General features: G+C 35.5%; 1 protein-coding gene across 4 annotated transcripts in view; it reads right to left on the reverse strand.

Moving 5' to 3' along the window:
• Positions 1-16,085, reverse strand: part of Phip (pleckstrin homology domain interacting protein) — a 125,143-nt gene that overhangs the window by 27,571 nt on the left and 81,487 nt on the right. For all 4 annotated transcript variants that reach the window (XM_052715311.1, XM_052715304.1, XM_052715321.1 and 1 more), the window contains 7 exons: positions 15,910-15,986; positions 13,068-13,299; positions 8,361-8,480; positions 4,642-4,749; positions 4,094-4,218; positions 3,885-3,967; positions 137-248 (listed from right to left, as the gene is read on the reverse strand). In XM_052715311.1, coding sequence (XP_052571271.1) covers positions 137-248; positions 3,885-3,967; positions 4,094-4,218; positions 4,642-4,749; positions 8,361-8,480; positions 13,068-13,299; positions 15,910-15,986 — 857 coding nt within the window. The remainder of the gene's footprint in view (positions 1-136; positions 249-3,884; positions 3,968-4,093; positions 4,219-4,641; positions 4,750-8,360; positions 8,481-13,067; positions 13,300-15,909; positions 15,987-16,085) is intronic.

A 16,085-nucleotide genomic window follows, 5' to 3' on the forward strand; every position in this document is an offset into this window, starting at 1 on the left:
ATTAAAAAAATGAAAAGTAAAATCACTTTAAACAAGTAATTGTTTCAGTATTAAAAGAGGTATTTTTACTCCTTTACTGATAGAGGAAAAAATTTCAAAACCTAGTCTAATTCAAAATACAGCCGTAATTTCTTACCAAACATTGTAACACTGAAACAAACTATCAGGATACTCAGGTTGAAGAGGCTCTTGACTTTCAATTGTTCCAAACCACCAGGCATCATCTATGACTGATCTGAAGCGGTCACCTGTAGAAGAACAAAAGCCATATATCTTATCATATGGGCATGTACTGTTGCTTTGGTTAACTACCTTTTCCTAAAGTATAACTCTCTAAGGTTCTTAAACTGGATGTTTCACAAGACAGAAGATGATCTATATATTCCAAAAATAAGTCAGAAAAATCATCACACATACAAAATATGTGACTTATACAATTTCTTAGATCTCAGCAGTAATGAAGCTTTCCCTTTTGTCTTAATCATTTTTACGAGCATTTAAAAGTCACCATTAGGACTATGTCTAAACTTCACATATGTATACTTTGGGTTACTACTGATTAAAACTATTTATATCTTATTTTTAATTTTTTACTTCCTATTATTTCCCCCAAATAACAATCAAGACTTCATATTAAAAGCAAAATCATAAAAAATTCAGCTTGCCCCCTTTGTCTCTATCATGCTTACACTGTACTACACATTCACTCTCCCTTTCCTTTCTAAAGGGCCACAACAAAAAGAAACAACAGTGAACACTGCCAGTCTTTGTAGAAAAAGAAAGCATGCCTTTTATCTATTCCCCATCCAATTGCTATGGTTATAGCACCAAAATTGCTTGTAATAAATACTTTAATAAGCTACAAGGGTCACTGTTTTTAATGACAATTTTTTCAGCTTCCTGTTCTCATACGGCAAGGTACTCTTTTCCTTTGTGTAGTGTTTTTCTCTTCTGTGGCTGTCACAGTACTAAGTTTTCTCCTGTTAGCACAGCCAAAAGTATAAAATATATAGGTTCAAATAAAAATATTCATGTAACTAAATATATTAATTGGTTTTTGTCTTCATATACTCAATAATAATTATATTATTTATAGTAGAACAGTTTAAATGGTGTCTTCTACTAAGATACTTTTTCATTTTTAACATACAATTAAGGAATAATGAATTAAGTTGCCAACTAATCAGTTAGTTACTATTTTCAAAAAAGGTATTTTCTCTTTTTTTTTTTTTTAAAATTGACTTAAGCCGGGCGGTGGTGGCACACGCCTTTAATCCCAGCACTCGGGAGGCAGAGCCAGGCGGATCTCTGTGAGTTCGAGGCCAGCCTGGACTACCAAGTGAGTTCCAGGAAAGGTGCAAAGCTACACAGAGAAACCCTGTCTCGAAAAACCAAAAAAAAAAAAAAAAAAAAAAAAATTGACTTAAATGTTTATGTAGACATGAATAAAATAAAATAGCTAAAATGAGGGCTAAGAACCTTAGCAATAGTAGAGAGGGTGCCGAACTGGCATTCCCCTGTATTCAGATTGGTGAATACCCTAACCATCATCATAGAGCCCTCATACAGTAACTGATGGAAGCAGATGCAGAGATCCACACCCAAGCACCGGGCCGAGCTACAGGATTACAGTTGAAGACAGGGTAGAGGGATTATAGGAGCAAGGGGGATCAAGATCATGACAGGGAAACCCACAGACATAGATGACCTGAATTTGGGGGAGCACATGGACAAACTGACTGCTGGGGAGCCTGCATAGGACCAAACTAGGACTTTTCTGCATGTGGGTAACAGTATTGTAGCCTGGTCTGTTTGTGGGACCCCTGGTAACGGGACCAGGATCTATCCCTGGTGCATGAGCTGGCTTTTTGAAACTCATTTCATATGGTGGGATGCCTTGCTCAGCCTAGATGCTGGGGGCTGGGGGTGGGGTGGGAGGATGGTTTGGTCCTGCCTAACTGAGCATTCCAGGCCTTGTTGACTCCCCATGGGAGGCCTTATCCTTTCTGAGGAGTGGATGGGGGTGGTCGGGGGAGGTGGATGAGGGGTAGAGGAGGGGACAGAAAAGGAAATGGGGTTGGTATGTAAAATGAATTTTTAAAAAAAAGATTAATAAAAAAATAGTTAAAATAAAAAAAAGTTAACAGATCTTTTAAACTAGAATTCTTTTAGAATTTTAATTAAAACAAAATATTTTGCAAAATTATAATCTATATAATTTTGACTGGGAGAGTTAGATCCAAATTTAGATTCAAGCATGATGCACTATTAAGTCTTGTCATTGTTTCTCAAACGTGTATTAGGAATAGTGAACATAGAGAAAAGCTGTTTTATAAAACTTAGTACTAATATAATTCTTTAAATCTATAAGAACATTACAGAAATGTGAACTTAACAGACCAATTTCTTAGGGCTCTCCTGAGACTGACAAGCTTTGCTATATGAAGAGTCAGATACTGTGTATGAATCTAACCACAATGGACAGTCCTGTTAGGTTAACAATAATGAGTACCAGCCAGAGTCAACCATAAAACATTCCTGGTGATCTGAAGTGGCTGAAGATAAGACAAATGCATAAATAAAAGACCAACTAGATACTGATTGTAGAAGACATAATAATCTACTAATATAAAATATTTAAAGATCTACATGAAAATGCTCTGATGCCTATTTATTCATTCAAGATATCTGACTTACCTACCAGTTTGTGACACAATATTACTTTACTTCAATACAACTGTATGTAAAAGAAATGTGTGCTACATTGATTCTAGATTGGTTTCATCTTTGACTGTAAATACTGTTTGCTACTATTCAAATAAGATTACAAATTTGTTTCTTGCAATTCCTTTTCCTCAAATAATTTGAACTGCTTCAATTTTCATGTTTGTTTTTCTATGCATTTAAAGTATCTTTCTATAATACAAGTAGTATAAAGCACTTTTCAATATAGTTTTTTACAAATTTTTTTTTTTGGATAATGTGAACTCAACCCTTTTCTGAAGATTTCCTTCTTGGTGATAATGTCTTCTGGATTCCTACTTCCTAGAGACTGCTGTACATCTTCCCTGTGCTGAACTCTGGTTTCTTAAGAAGATGTCATAGTTCTCTTCTGTTTTACTCCTTTCCTCTCTTTTAGGTAAGCAAACGAAATACCCCTTTCACTCTGGGTATTTAATATGTGTGTCATTAGAGTTTCTTTTTATTCATGCTCCTGTCCTCTTTCTTCTTCCACTTACGCTAAGTTTTACCAGATCAATCAAGAAAAACAACCTGCCAGTTGTTTAGGAGCACCAAAAAAAAAAATACTGATATACCAATTTAAACAATTTGTTAAACCATGCCATTTATACATCTACTACAATCCCCTCCAAGAGAGCAAACAATGGTTTGTTTGAAATTAAGAACTAATCAATGAGTAACATTCCCATTTGCATAATTTAAATAAAATAGCTTAAAAGTGTGGTAACCTATGATTTTACAATTCCAGACAGCTATGAACAATAAAATCAGTTTAATGTTCAAAATTCAAGTTCAAAATTTTAACTCATGCTATTATATCATCTTTTGTCCTCAAACACGATTTTTATTACTAATATGCTCGGATAAATAATTAATTTAACACATAAAACAGCTAAAAGGAAAAATTCTAAAATAATCTTGTAATGGTTAACCAAATGGAACAGAACATGTTTCGTTTTGAAATTTAAACATCAAGTAGATTAAAGTATTTTCTTTTTCAAAACTTAAAAATGGCACTTTACTATTGGCACATTTACAATTTATAAAAAAAAGGCTCCCCTAACTACGAAAAATAGTGAATTATTTATAAAGGAAAGGGGAAGATATACAGAATACCTAGGACTTCTAAATCAGTTACCCACCTATATTCCACCGCCTATATTTTGCGTCATCAAATTGTTGTCTCAAGACTAGGAAATCTATAACGTCAGGCATATCATGGTATCTATTATAAATAGAAACAGACTGATTAGGTCACACACCTAAAAATATCTAAGGTATGTTCAAATTTATTTCAATCTTGAAAAATACTCCAGTACTATCAAAGCACTGCCTTGGTATCAGTCCTTACTTCATGGTAAATGATCCACCGGTCAGTTTACCAGTATCAGGATCTAGAAAAGCAAGCTTAAGGCAGCAAAGGGTAGGCAATCCCACTTCATACTTGATACCAACAATCTTCATCAGTTCTTGTTCCTACAATACAGAAAACAAGAATTATCTCTACGGAATAAACTGTGTGCTTATGCAGGCCAGAGGTGGATGCTGGGGTTTTTCTTGAATACGATCTGTTTTATTTAGAGACAGGAAGTCTCTTATTGACCCTGTAACTTGCCATTCTGGCTATAGTCTAAACAGCTTGCCTAAGTAAGTCCCTGCCTGTGCCAACCAAGCGCTGAACTAAGATGGAATGGCACAAACAAAAGGCACCACCCCACTACACTTCAGGGGTGCTGAGGAGCTGAACGCTGGTCCCCACATTTTCATGGAAGCATTTTCCATTGAACTATTTCTCCGGCATCATACAGTTTCTTACAGTCCAAAGAGTAAACCATAGAACTTCCTTCATAATTCAAAATGTATTCTTTACATGAAGAAATATGTCAATATCATACATACCCTTAGTTCCATTTTATGCCATGGCTGTTTTTTAGGATTGATACTATAAATTTTATTTTTCCGGGCCATTTCAACATATGCTTCATGTCCTTGTCTGAAATAATATACCTAAAATAAATAAATAAAAATCAAAACTAAAGGTGCAAAACAACACTAACATTGAAAATCTAATTTAGACATTACACAGAAATTCTAATACTAAATTTTTAAATGTTATTCCTCAAGTTGTCTAAAGACAATCAAAACTTAAGTATTCTAATTAAAAACTCTTTTGCATATATACTCACAAAATTAAGATGTATAGCTTTTTTGTTTTTACTTCATTATTTCATTTCTGGATTCAAAATAAGTTAATCCATGTGGTATAAGAAAGTCATTTATGCCGGGCGGCGGTGGCACACACCTTTAATCCCAGTACTTGGAAGGCAGAGCCAGGCAGATCTCTGTGAGTTTGAGGCCAGCCTGGTCTACAGAGTGAAATCCAGGACAGGCACCAAAACTGCACAGAGAAACCCTGTCTCGAAAACAACAACAACAACAAAAAAAAAAAAAAAAAAAAAAAAAAAAATGAAGTCATTTATAACCAGGGGCTTAAACTATATGGTCATATTCTTTTGTTTTTATTTTTTAAATCATGTGTTTATACATATGCAGAAAACTTTGAAACTGAACATGTATTTTCATGTATGTTTTATCTAGTTTGATCCTTAATGTGCTAACTCTTGAGTGCACAAACATGTATATGCATCTCTATTTCAAGATGAAACTTAAGTGATTCCTAGCAGCTGTCCTGCAGAACAGGTATTTGAACAGTCTGCCACTACATATTTTGCTCATTAATAAAAGTAGAAACATTAGTTTACTTTTTTTTTTTTTTTTTTTTTTAAGATTTAGGAGTTTTGGCTATATATATGCGCGCCACTTGCAAGCCTACTAGTGTCTGCAGAGCTCAGAAGAGAGCATCAGAGTTCCTAGGACTGGAGGTACAGAAGGTTGTGAGCTGCTATGTCAATGCTGAGAATTGAACCTGGAATTGCTAAGCCAAATCGAGTCCAGAAAAGCTTATTTAAACTGTGTTTAAATGATCAGTAATATTTTCAATAGTCACTATCCTACATATTTTCATTCTATATTTTACTGCTCCTGTTGCTTGAAGAGTCACTAGAGTGAGCAGTGTTAAGTAAGACACTGATTTCAGACTCAGACGGGGTGATGAAGGCTCAAGCCCCACAACTGAAAAGACCATCTAAATAGAAAACAAAGAGCTGTGGCCATCCTGAAAGTCTTGCCATGTTATTTTGATGCTACATAATTTGGTAAGAAGTATCATTGTAAAGGTATAGTAACAGTCTAATCTCCAAAAGTTGTTGAGGCAAGAAGGATCATTAAATAAATCATCCCAGAGTTTTCTTTAGATTCACTCTTCCACTTATTTCCATTGTAAAATTGTTAATGCCTACTTTATAATATCAATTACTGTGCTTTGAAAAAGGAAGCCTCTATTTTAAGTACTTTTACAGTTAGTCTGTTGGATGCTAGGTATCATCTCTTCAATATGTATAAAAATGAGAAGATATTATCCTGAGAAATTCTGATAGTCTTAAATTAATCTCAAATTCTTTTTTTTTTCCACTCTATCCCCAGCCCCCAAGACAGAATTTCTCTGTGTAGCTTTGGAGCCTGTCCTGGAACTCACTCTGTAGACCAGGCTGGTCTCGAACTCACAGAGATTCCCCTGCCTCTGCCTCCCGAGTGCTGGGATTAAGGGCATGCACAACTACCACCTGGCTTCAAATTCTTAAGTATAGTCTAAATGGGTTTCTTACTTTTAAGATTAATGGCTTTGAGGACAGGTAAATAATCAATGTGAGTAAATGAAATTCTTTTTCATAAAATTAAATGGAAACAAGGTATAAAATCTTTTTCTTTTAATATGCTATACATTTCTCTCTAGATTAGGAAAAATCTATGCATTTTTATTTAGAAATACAAAAGAATGTAGATGGAAGAAATCTCAAAAGGCCCTACCCATAGATGAAGAGCTACAGGAAATTAATGGCTGCTTAAAGAGGGAGTATCGGTATTCTACAGGGACAAGTCCCTTGGTAGTAGTCAATCCTAAACAAGTACACATATTCAACACTAAATGGACCCAGCAGGCTGCATGTACACATACTTATTTAGGTACACACACACACACACACACACACACACACAAAAAAAATAAAGAAAAAGGTCATGAATTTGAGGAAGGTGAGAAACAGGATTTGGGGGAAGGGCAGAAACATATAAATAGTACTCATAAGAACATCTCTCTGAGTGAGGTAACCCAGACTCAGAAAGACAAACATGGTATGTACTCACTCATAGCAGGATACTAGACATGAAACAAGGATGACTTGTCTGCTACTCACATCACCAGGGAGGCTACCTGGAAAACAGGACCCCAAGAAAGACACAGGGATCACCCAATGACAGAGAAATGGAATGAGATCTACATGAACAGCCTGGACATGAGTGGGGGTAATGAAAGGCGAGGGTTGAGGGAAAGAGAGCTTGGGGGAGCGGGAGATCCCAGCTGGATCAACAACAGAGAGGGAGAACAAGGAATAGGAGACCATGGTAAATAAAGACCACATGAGAATAGGAAGAAGCAAAGTGCTAGAGAGGCCCACAGAAATCCACAAAGATACCCACACAACAGACTGCTGGCAGAGGTCGAGAGACAGCCTGAACTGACCTACTCTGGTGATGGGATGGCCAAACACCCTAATTGTTGTGCTGGAAACCTCATCCAACTACTGAGGGATCTGGATGCAGAGATCCATGACTAGGCCCCGGGTGGATCTCTGGGAGTCCAATTAGCGAGAATGAGGAGGGTTTATATGAGCGAGAATTGTTGAGACCAAGGTTGGATAAAGCACAGGGACAAATAGCCAAATGAATGGAAACACATGAACTATGAACCAATGGCTGAGGGGTCCCCACTGGATCAGGCCCTCTGAATGGATGAGACAGTTGATTGGCTTGATCTGTTTGGGAGGCACCCAGGCAGTGGGACCAGATCTTGTGCTCATTGCATGAGTTGGCTGTTTGAAACCTGGGGCCTATGCAGGATTGTTTGGCTCGGCCTGGGAGGAGGGGACTAGACCTACCTGGACTGAGTCTACCAGGTTGACCTCAGTCTGTGGGGAAGGCTTTGCCCTGGAGGAGATGGGAATGGGGGGGGGTTGGGGGGAAGGTGAGGGGGACGGGAGGGGGGAGAACAAGGGAATCCGTGGCTGATATGTAGAACTGAATTGTATTGCAAAATAAATTAATAAAAAAAAAAAAAAAAAAAAAAAAAAAAAAAAAAAAAAAAAAAAAAAAAAAAAAAAAAAAGAACATCTCGAAAAACTTAAAAAAAACTATAAGAGTAGCAAGAAACCTTAAAACAAAAATAAATGAAAAACAGCAATTAAATCCTTTGTTAAAATATGCCAGTTTAAACATGGCAGTGAAGTCTCTATTCTGTCATACTATCTAAATTATCACATATTTATAGGAGTCCTGATGAATATCATCACTACATCCTTGGTTGTATTTTTGCAATACTGACACATTTTTTTTAGGAACCTACTGCAATCTTCTAGAAGTGTGTTTCAAGAGCTATAAAAGATACTGAGGTTACTACTTGAAAAAACATAGGTAATTTAAAAAATTTTAAAGTTTAGAAGTACCTCATCACCCATTTGTGGTACAAATGGACATCTTCTGGGAAGTGTATCTGTAATCCACGTTGAAGGCAACCATTCTTCTAATGTAAGACCATTTTCAGTTAGTTCTCCTACGGCCAATCTCTGAGAAAAGTGTGGAACAGCATTAATAGTATCTTAAAATACAAGGAAACGACGTCTGTACAAAGATTTTATTCTCTAGCATTAAAACCTTATTCTAGAAAAGCAGCAGACCTAGCAACAGTTATTTAACTTTTCCAAATCACTGATGTAGAGCTGGAGACTAAAGCAAAATGTATAGTCTTCACAAAACTCTCTAAAACTATCCTTATAGACACCAAACTATAAACTCTTGAGGTTTCTTCCCCTTTCAAAATAAGTTATCTTATAAACAGTACATACAGCAAGTTAAAATGTGCTCAACAGTCTTAAACTCCTAGACTTAGGGTAACAGTAGTAACTAAGTAAGATTAAGTAGTACTGAGGCTCCAGAAAGCTAACTGCTTTCATGACAGCCATAATTACTTCCATGAATTGGACATTACACTTCTAAATAACCTAAGAATAGTCTCATTAATATTCAATCATTCACTCACACTTATTCTCTCTCTTACTTTGTCTCTATCACTCATTCTATTTCTTTTAGACATGTAGCCAGGCTGGTTTCTAACTTACTATGTAGTGAAGTCTGATCTTGAATTCTTAATCTTTCCTTTCACTTCCTCACTGCTGGCATACAGGAGCATCCCCCAAGGAAAGGTCTCCCTTCTTGAAAGTAGTCATTTCATTCTTTTACTCACCTACGGTCTTCCCACCAACAAGTGGTCTAATAACAATAGCCTTTATATTATATTACATGCATGGAAAATGAACTAAAAAAAAAAAAACCACTAAAACCTAAGTAGAGAAACTATGCAAGAGATTAAAAATGTGTTTGAGTGTAACTAAGAGTTGTACACTTTATTTTGTTTAAGCAAATTAACACTGAACTAATAAAAATCAAGCTGTGTTCTACCTACAGCTAAACCACACTGAATGAGATTGGTATCATACAGAAGAAGCAATACCATGACAGCAAACTTGTAGGAGACACTCCTAGAATTATTTCACAATATACATTTTCCTCTTATTCCTACACATGGCAATTTTTAATTTAATGCCTCAGGAGTGTTCTCATCTTGAGGAACATGGTGAAAAAGAAAAGTCTTTGATAGTTCTTCTATGTAAGAGATGGTTTCACTGGAAAATTGTAGGCTTAAAAACTTAAGAGCAGCCGGGCGGTGGTGGCGCACGCCTTTAATCCTAGCACTCGGGAGGCAGAGGCAGGCAGATCACTGTGGGTTTGAGGCCAGCCTGGGCTACAGAGCAAGTTCCAGGAAAGGTGCAAAGCCACACAGAGAAACCCTGTTTTGAATAATCAAAAAAAAAAAAAAAAAAAAAAAACCAAAACAAAACCCAACTTAAGAGCTGACATATTTTAAAAGGATAGCTGAATGTGTAAGGAGGAACAGCAAATGACCTAGAGTCAAAAAGCACTATCTACCGAGTATTTTATTAATCAAGTTTTACTGAAACATAGCCACACATATTTGTTTTGTATATCATACATGGCTACTTTCATGCTATATTGGTAGAATAGCTAGCCCTTTCTTTTAGGAAATGGGATTATCTTCATAGTATTGGAAGATGCTATGCAAGCTGCCAAGGCACAGAAGCAGCCAGCAGTGACATCTACGGACTACAACAACCAACATCGCAAGACATCCCTAAGGGTACAATGGTGGTACTCCTATCTTGTTAGTAGCCAACGGCTGTCAAAGTGGACTTCAGGTGCACTCAACAAGAGGACAATCACGCCTAGCACTAGAAATCTAGTCAACTACACAAAGCTAGTGTGGTCATGGATCTTAAGAGGACAACCTACTACTGCCACTTTACTAAAAAAGCGTAATTCATGACTGCAATCTAAATCCGCAGGTAAGTGTAGCTCTTACCCTTCATTAAAAAAGCTTTGCTTTGCAACATGCTCTGGGGTGGGGGGTGGGTACAAGACACTGAGATCCCAGCTCCTTTTCTCTCCTAGTCACAAAGAGGCGAGTGCACATTCCCTACCATGAATATTCTGGTCTCAAAACATCAAGAGCCAACTTAACAGAAACTAAAACCTTGGAGCTTATAAGCCCAGATAAATCAATTCTCCTTTTGTAGCTATGATCTTATCCAAGCAACAAGAATCATACTAACACAGACCACCAAACCCATAAATTTCCTCTCAAACAGCTCTGAATTTACTAGTTTTATATACTGAGGTTGTGCTCAAAGGTTTGCTTAAGAAGGGTTCTTTTGATAAAAAGGAATAGCTCAACTATGATATATTAAATAGGCAATTATTTCTCTCAATAAAGAAAGTATCAGTAGCTAATAAGTAGTACAGAAAGTATAAACTGTATATTAAATAGGAATAACCAAATGTGTAACTAAGATTTTGGCATCATGCAGAATCATAAAGACACATTTCACTACCCAGTGATGCCAGGGAAACTTTAAGTATTTGTTTGAATCAAATTTCTGTCACTGAGTATTTTACTATTACAATGCATTACGTATTTTTCAAAACTTCTTGATTTGTTATTTCAGATTTTCTTATTTTGGAGGTACAGTTAACTTTCTTCCCATAGATCTCTAGAAATGCTTTCAGGCTGACTGAAATATTTTTCAATTTGATTTCTGAAATATTATCTCTAAAATATGTGGCATTTCTTTTACTTTTGGGACATTAGAACATATTGTTAATTACACATAAGTTTCACAATAAGGATTATGGCTTTCACTTATTTTCATTGATCACATTACTTTATAAACTGAGTTCTGAATAGTTTATTGAATTTGCTGAAGAATTCTTTTGTTGCCATTTTCTATATCTACCTTATGCTTCGCTTAATTAAAAGTCAGTCATATGGAAAATATTCTCATTTTTTCATATATTCAGTAATGCACTTATTACTTGCTTATTGAGTGCTTATCGATCTACACGGCACTCCTAGGAAGGAAATACTGTTGTCCTGCCTGAATTAGCTTGAAGACTATGTAAAAAACAAATTTACTATCCTGTTATAGAACAAAAGTCCAGTCAAAAGGAACAATCCATAATATCTTACTCTCATTAAAGCATGCTCCATAAACAGATCCTGCTACAATATTCTGACACAGCCAAACAACAGAAATAAAATACTCCACACAGGAGATTCAAATACAGCACTGGCTCTGACTACATTCACCATCATTCATTCATAAGGCACAAACTGAGGACAAATGTGCCACTGTCTTCCATAAAGCTTCATCACAAAATACAAAGAAGGTAAGAAGAACCAACATTTCACTATGAAACCAAATTATCACAACTTATAATTATATAGGTGAAATAAATATGAATTCAAACAATAAAAATCAAATAATTAAAACAACACAACTAGATTCTTATAATTTCCAAAGCTTCTTGAGAACAAAGAGCCAGAGCACACTAGTATTTAATTCTACAAATGATAACATATTTACATCTAAAAAATGTTAAAAAAATAATTCTTTTTTAACTTTTTGGTGGGGGAGGCTATCTTTTTACATAGCCTTAGTTATCCTGGAATTTGCTATGTAGACTAAGCTGGCCTCAAATTCACAAGAATTTGCCTGCCTCTGTCTCCCAAGGACTAATATTAAAGAGATGTAGACATGTATAACTACATCCAGCTAAGAATAGGTAAACATATATTTTAAATTTTTTTTCCTATTTACCCAAATATGTCCATTTACTATAGTATTATCTTTAAATTAAAAAAAAAAAAAGCGCTCTGTGTGTGTGTGTGTGTGTGTGTACACCACATGTGCCACAGTACACATTTGTAGGTAATAGGACATGGGAGAGATCAATTCTTACATTCTACCATGTGGGACCCAGGGATCAAACTTAGGTGGCCAGATTTGGTTGGCAGCAAGCACTTTCACCTGCTGTCTCCATGAGCCATCCCCAGACACTTACTATAGTATTTTATTTATTTCAGAGGAAAAAAACAAAAACAAAAAACTGTCTTACTCCCATTTCCTGGTTAAAGATTTTTAGCTTCATGAGTACTTGTTTTCTGTTTCCTTTTTTCTTTTCTCTACTCTCTAATTATCCAGACTCATTAAGTAACCAAACAAACACATTACTATGTTTATGGTTTACACACTATACTTAATGAAAACTTACTATAAGAAGTGTATTGTACCCAATATTTGATTTGTATTTGCTTTATGGTCAACTATGACAAGATGTTTTATTTATATTTCATGTGATGTCTCCCCTGGAGTTTCTCTGTATTTTTAGCAATGACAATTACGATAGTTAAATATAAAGACCATTGGTAGACAAAATCCATTTTATATCATTATTTTGCTTACATAAATAAATCTCACTGGATCTAAAAAATGTGTTTTAAAATTAAATGCTCAAATATTTAAACTATGGTTATGTTCTGAGTAAACATTCTTAGGTGTCTGAGTAAACACTTATGTCAACATAATCTCCACGTACTTTACTATTGCTTATTATAGAATTCTGAATTTTTTCTATTATTTGTTAACAAACCTCAAAGACATTTATGTTGGATTTTTCACATTTATGCTTTAAAGCACTTCCTCAAAAGAAAAGACTAGACTTAAAAATTTTAAATCAACCTTTTGTTTTCTTTCTTTGGGCTTTTTTTTCTTTGGTGATGTTGGTCCATCTTTTTCTTCATTTGCTTTTTTTCTTTCCTTTTTAATATGTTTTTGTTTCTGATTTTCAGATTCATCTTCTTCATCTGAACTACTTTCTGCTTTCTTAGTTTTATGCTTAGGAACTTTCTTTGGTGGCTGCAAATTAATTCCAGCGTCTGCCGTCCAATCAGAATAATCACTGGAGTAGTCACTAGAAGGAGAGAAGCAACTTAAATCACATAGGGTACAGTTTTAAGACCATTTTATAAAAAATATATAAAAAGACTTTAAAAAAAAAGCACAAATGAACTAAAAGTTATTTCATTTTGATCAACTCCTCATAACCTTCATTATCTAAAAACAAATTTTACAACTTTCTATGGAAAAATAAATTTAAACCTTTTATACTTTTAGAAGCATACTGTTTTGCATATATATATATGTCAGTAATACTTGGCATACAAGAAATAAGGAATGGAGTATCATCTTTTTCAGTTCAAACAGAAGTTAGAAAGAGCCCTGGACAGCCAGCATGCATACACCATAATAAGCAAACACAGGGATTTCTTTTATGAGGGGATCTTGGAATTCTTTTCAGTCTCTAAAGTGCTTGGGACTGAAGCCTTGTAAGCATTGTACTACTAAACTAGCCAAAGTATAAAATTCCTTTGTATTTTTAAGACGGAGCCTAACTATGTCTGGCTGGCCTCCAACTCACAGAAACCTACCTGTTTCTGCCTCCAGAGTACTGGACTCAAAAGCATGTACTAGCACGCCTAGCTTAAGGATGAAGTTCTCAACCAATGGGAATTCTCATGGTGGCTGATACTGAACTGGTAGCTAAAAAGTGTGTCTATGCAGTAGGAAGGTTGAACTCATAAACATTTACTTAGCATGTAAAATGAAGTTTGGTTCAGTGGAAAAATCTTCCCTAGCATACAGGAGGACCTAAGTTTGATCAACTCTAGGACCATAGTAATATATTTAGTGAATACTATTTTATTTACCCTTCCATTATGGAGAAACATACAAGATGAACTCTCTTACATGCCACTATCAATCATGCTTGCCGTTATCTTTACATTTTACCTTTAGAGATATAGTAGTCCTGACATGGCACCCTACACATATCTAGCTATACTGTCTCCTATTTAATTTTAGTACATTAAAATATTTGCTTATTCTGCATAGACTTCTAACTATAAATGTCTTAAAGACATATGAGTTAGAGTGTATTAAAATTTATAATCATATTACATTAAAGCACTAGCTTTATGTGAGGTCTGATCTCATAGTTCCCATATTAACCAGTAAGCTAACAGCACATTTTGAACAGTAGTTTTACTCCATCACTGCCTTTTCCGTAGTCTAAATCATCTTGATGGTCATTTACCTGACTCTTTGTGAAAGTAATCATTGCAGAATCAAAGAAATAAAAAGTGCTTTCTAATATGATCTGATTTTTTAAATGACTTTGTTGTTGGATTTTTCTGGCACCTCCCTATTTACTTCTGGCTGGCCTGGGTTTTACTCTGCGTGCCAGGCTGGCCTCAAGCTTGCAGAGATTCTCTTTTACCTACTTCCCAAGTGCTAGATAAACCCATGTGCCGCCAAGCACGACCTTTAAAATGGCTTTCAAAAAAATCTAAATAATGTTTTCAAACTCTCACTTCTCTAGTATGGGTTTTCTTCAACTTATGAGCATCAGCTGCCAGTCATTGGAATATTCAGTTCTTCAGAGAAGATCTGATGACAAAATAAATATACACCACAGAAGCCATGTTTTTCACAAGGATCCTCAACTGCTAGCACCACCAGTGCTCTTTCAATAGGAAGAGGGACTATGATGTCTCCTGGTTTAAACTACACTATTTCTAAAATACCTGCTGAACCAAAAGAACGTAAACTTGTTTTCACTGCTCAGCTTCAAAAACAGAAAACTATTAAACACAATCTATAGACATCTGTATATCATTATTAAGAATCACTACTGAGGGACAGGAAAGCCTTTTATCCTAGAACTGGTAAGAATCTTATAGAAATCTTACAGCTTCCACTTAATGTTTCCTTTGGAAGTCTATTTTAGGAACTGCTGAAGCAGGAAAAAAAAATATAAGGAACAACTAATAATTTCCTCCCCCAAGGGTGTATTCCCATTGACCATTAAAACCTTGCAATGTAAAGGCTATTAGGCCTTTAAAAATGTGAAATTCCACCGTAAGTAACTGAAGGATTTCTCGCTTGCATAATAAAAACAGGATGGCAGTAGAAAGATGCAGTTTCATTTCATTGATGGTAGAGAAAATTAGTAATATCTCATAAATCATCCACGTAAGAACTAATTCAATAGGAAGCCCTCTTTATTTTTATAATCTGATACTTAAACATTCCTCAAAATCGGGCTGGAGAGATGGCTCAGGGGTTAGCAGCTGCTCTTCCAGAGGAACTGGGTTCAATTCTCAGTACCCATATGACAGCTCATAACTGTCTGTAACTCCCGTCTCAGGAGATCTGACACCTTTACATAAATGCAAATAAAATGAAATTAAATAAATTTTTAAAAATTCCTCAAAAACAGTAGTGAAGCTAATTTATAACTGTATGATAAATACACCATTCAGAAATACAATAACAAGTAAGCAGATGAGTTAAAAAACATCACTTTACAAATCTAGTTGCAATTTTTCTTTAAAGACATATCAGGGGAAAAAAAATTTAAACTTTTGTTAACCAAAAGACCCTTCAAATAACTTTATATCCAAGATTTGGAGGGCAGCGGTAGAGCAGTTGGCAAAGTCAACCTCCCGTCCGTCACTTGTACCTGGAACTGCCGTCGCTGTGCCATGCCCGCTCCTCTTCCTCAGACGTCCCGCCACTGACAGCAACCACTTCACCTTCCTGAGACAGGGAGCAGAGGTTTCATAAGATAATGGCCAGCACAGTAGGATATCTAAAACCTGACTTGGTAAGTAGAAAAATACAACTTTTGTATTTTTA

This window comes from Peromyscus californicus, unplaced genomic scaffold, assembly GCF_007827085.1.
Source record: "Peromyscus californicus insignis strain IS unplaced genomic scaffold, ASM782708v3 Scaffold_11__1_contigs__length_118956290, whole genome shotgun sequence".
Classification (NCBI taxonomy): Eukaryota; Metazoa; Chordata; class Mammalia; order Rodentia; family Cricetidae; genus Peromyscus; species Peromyscus californicus.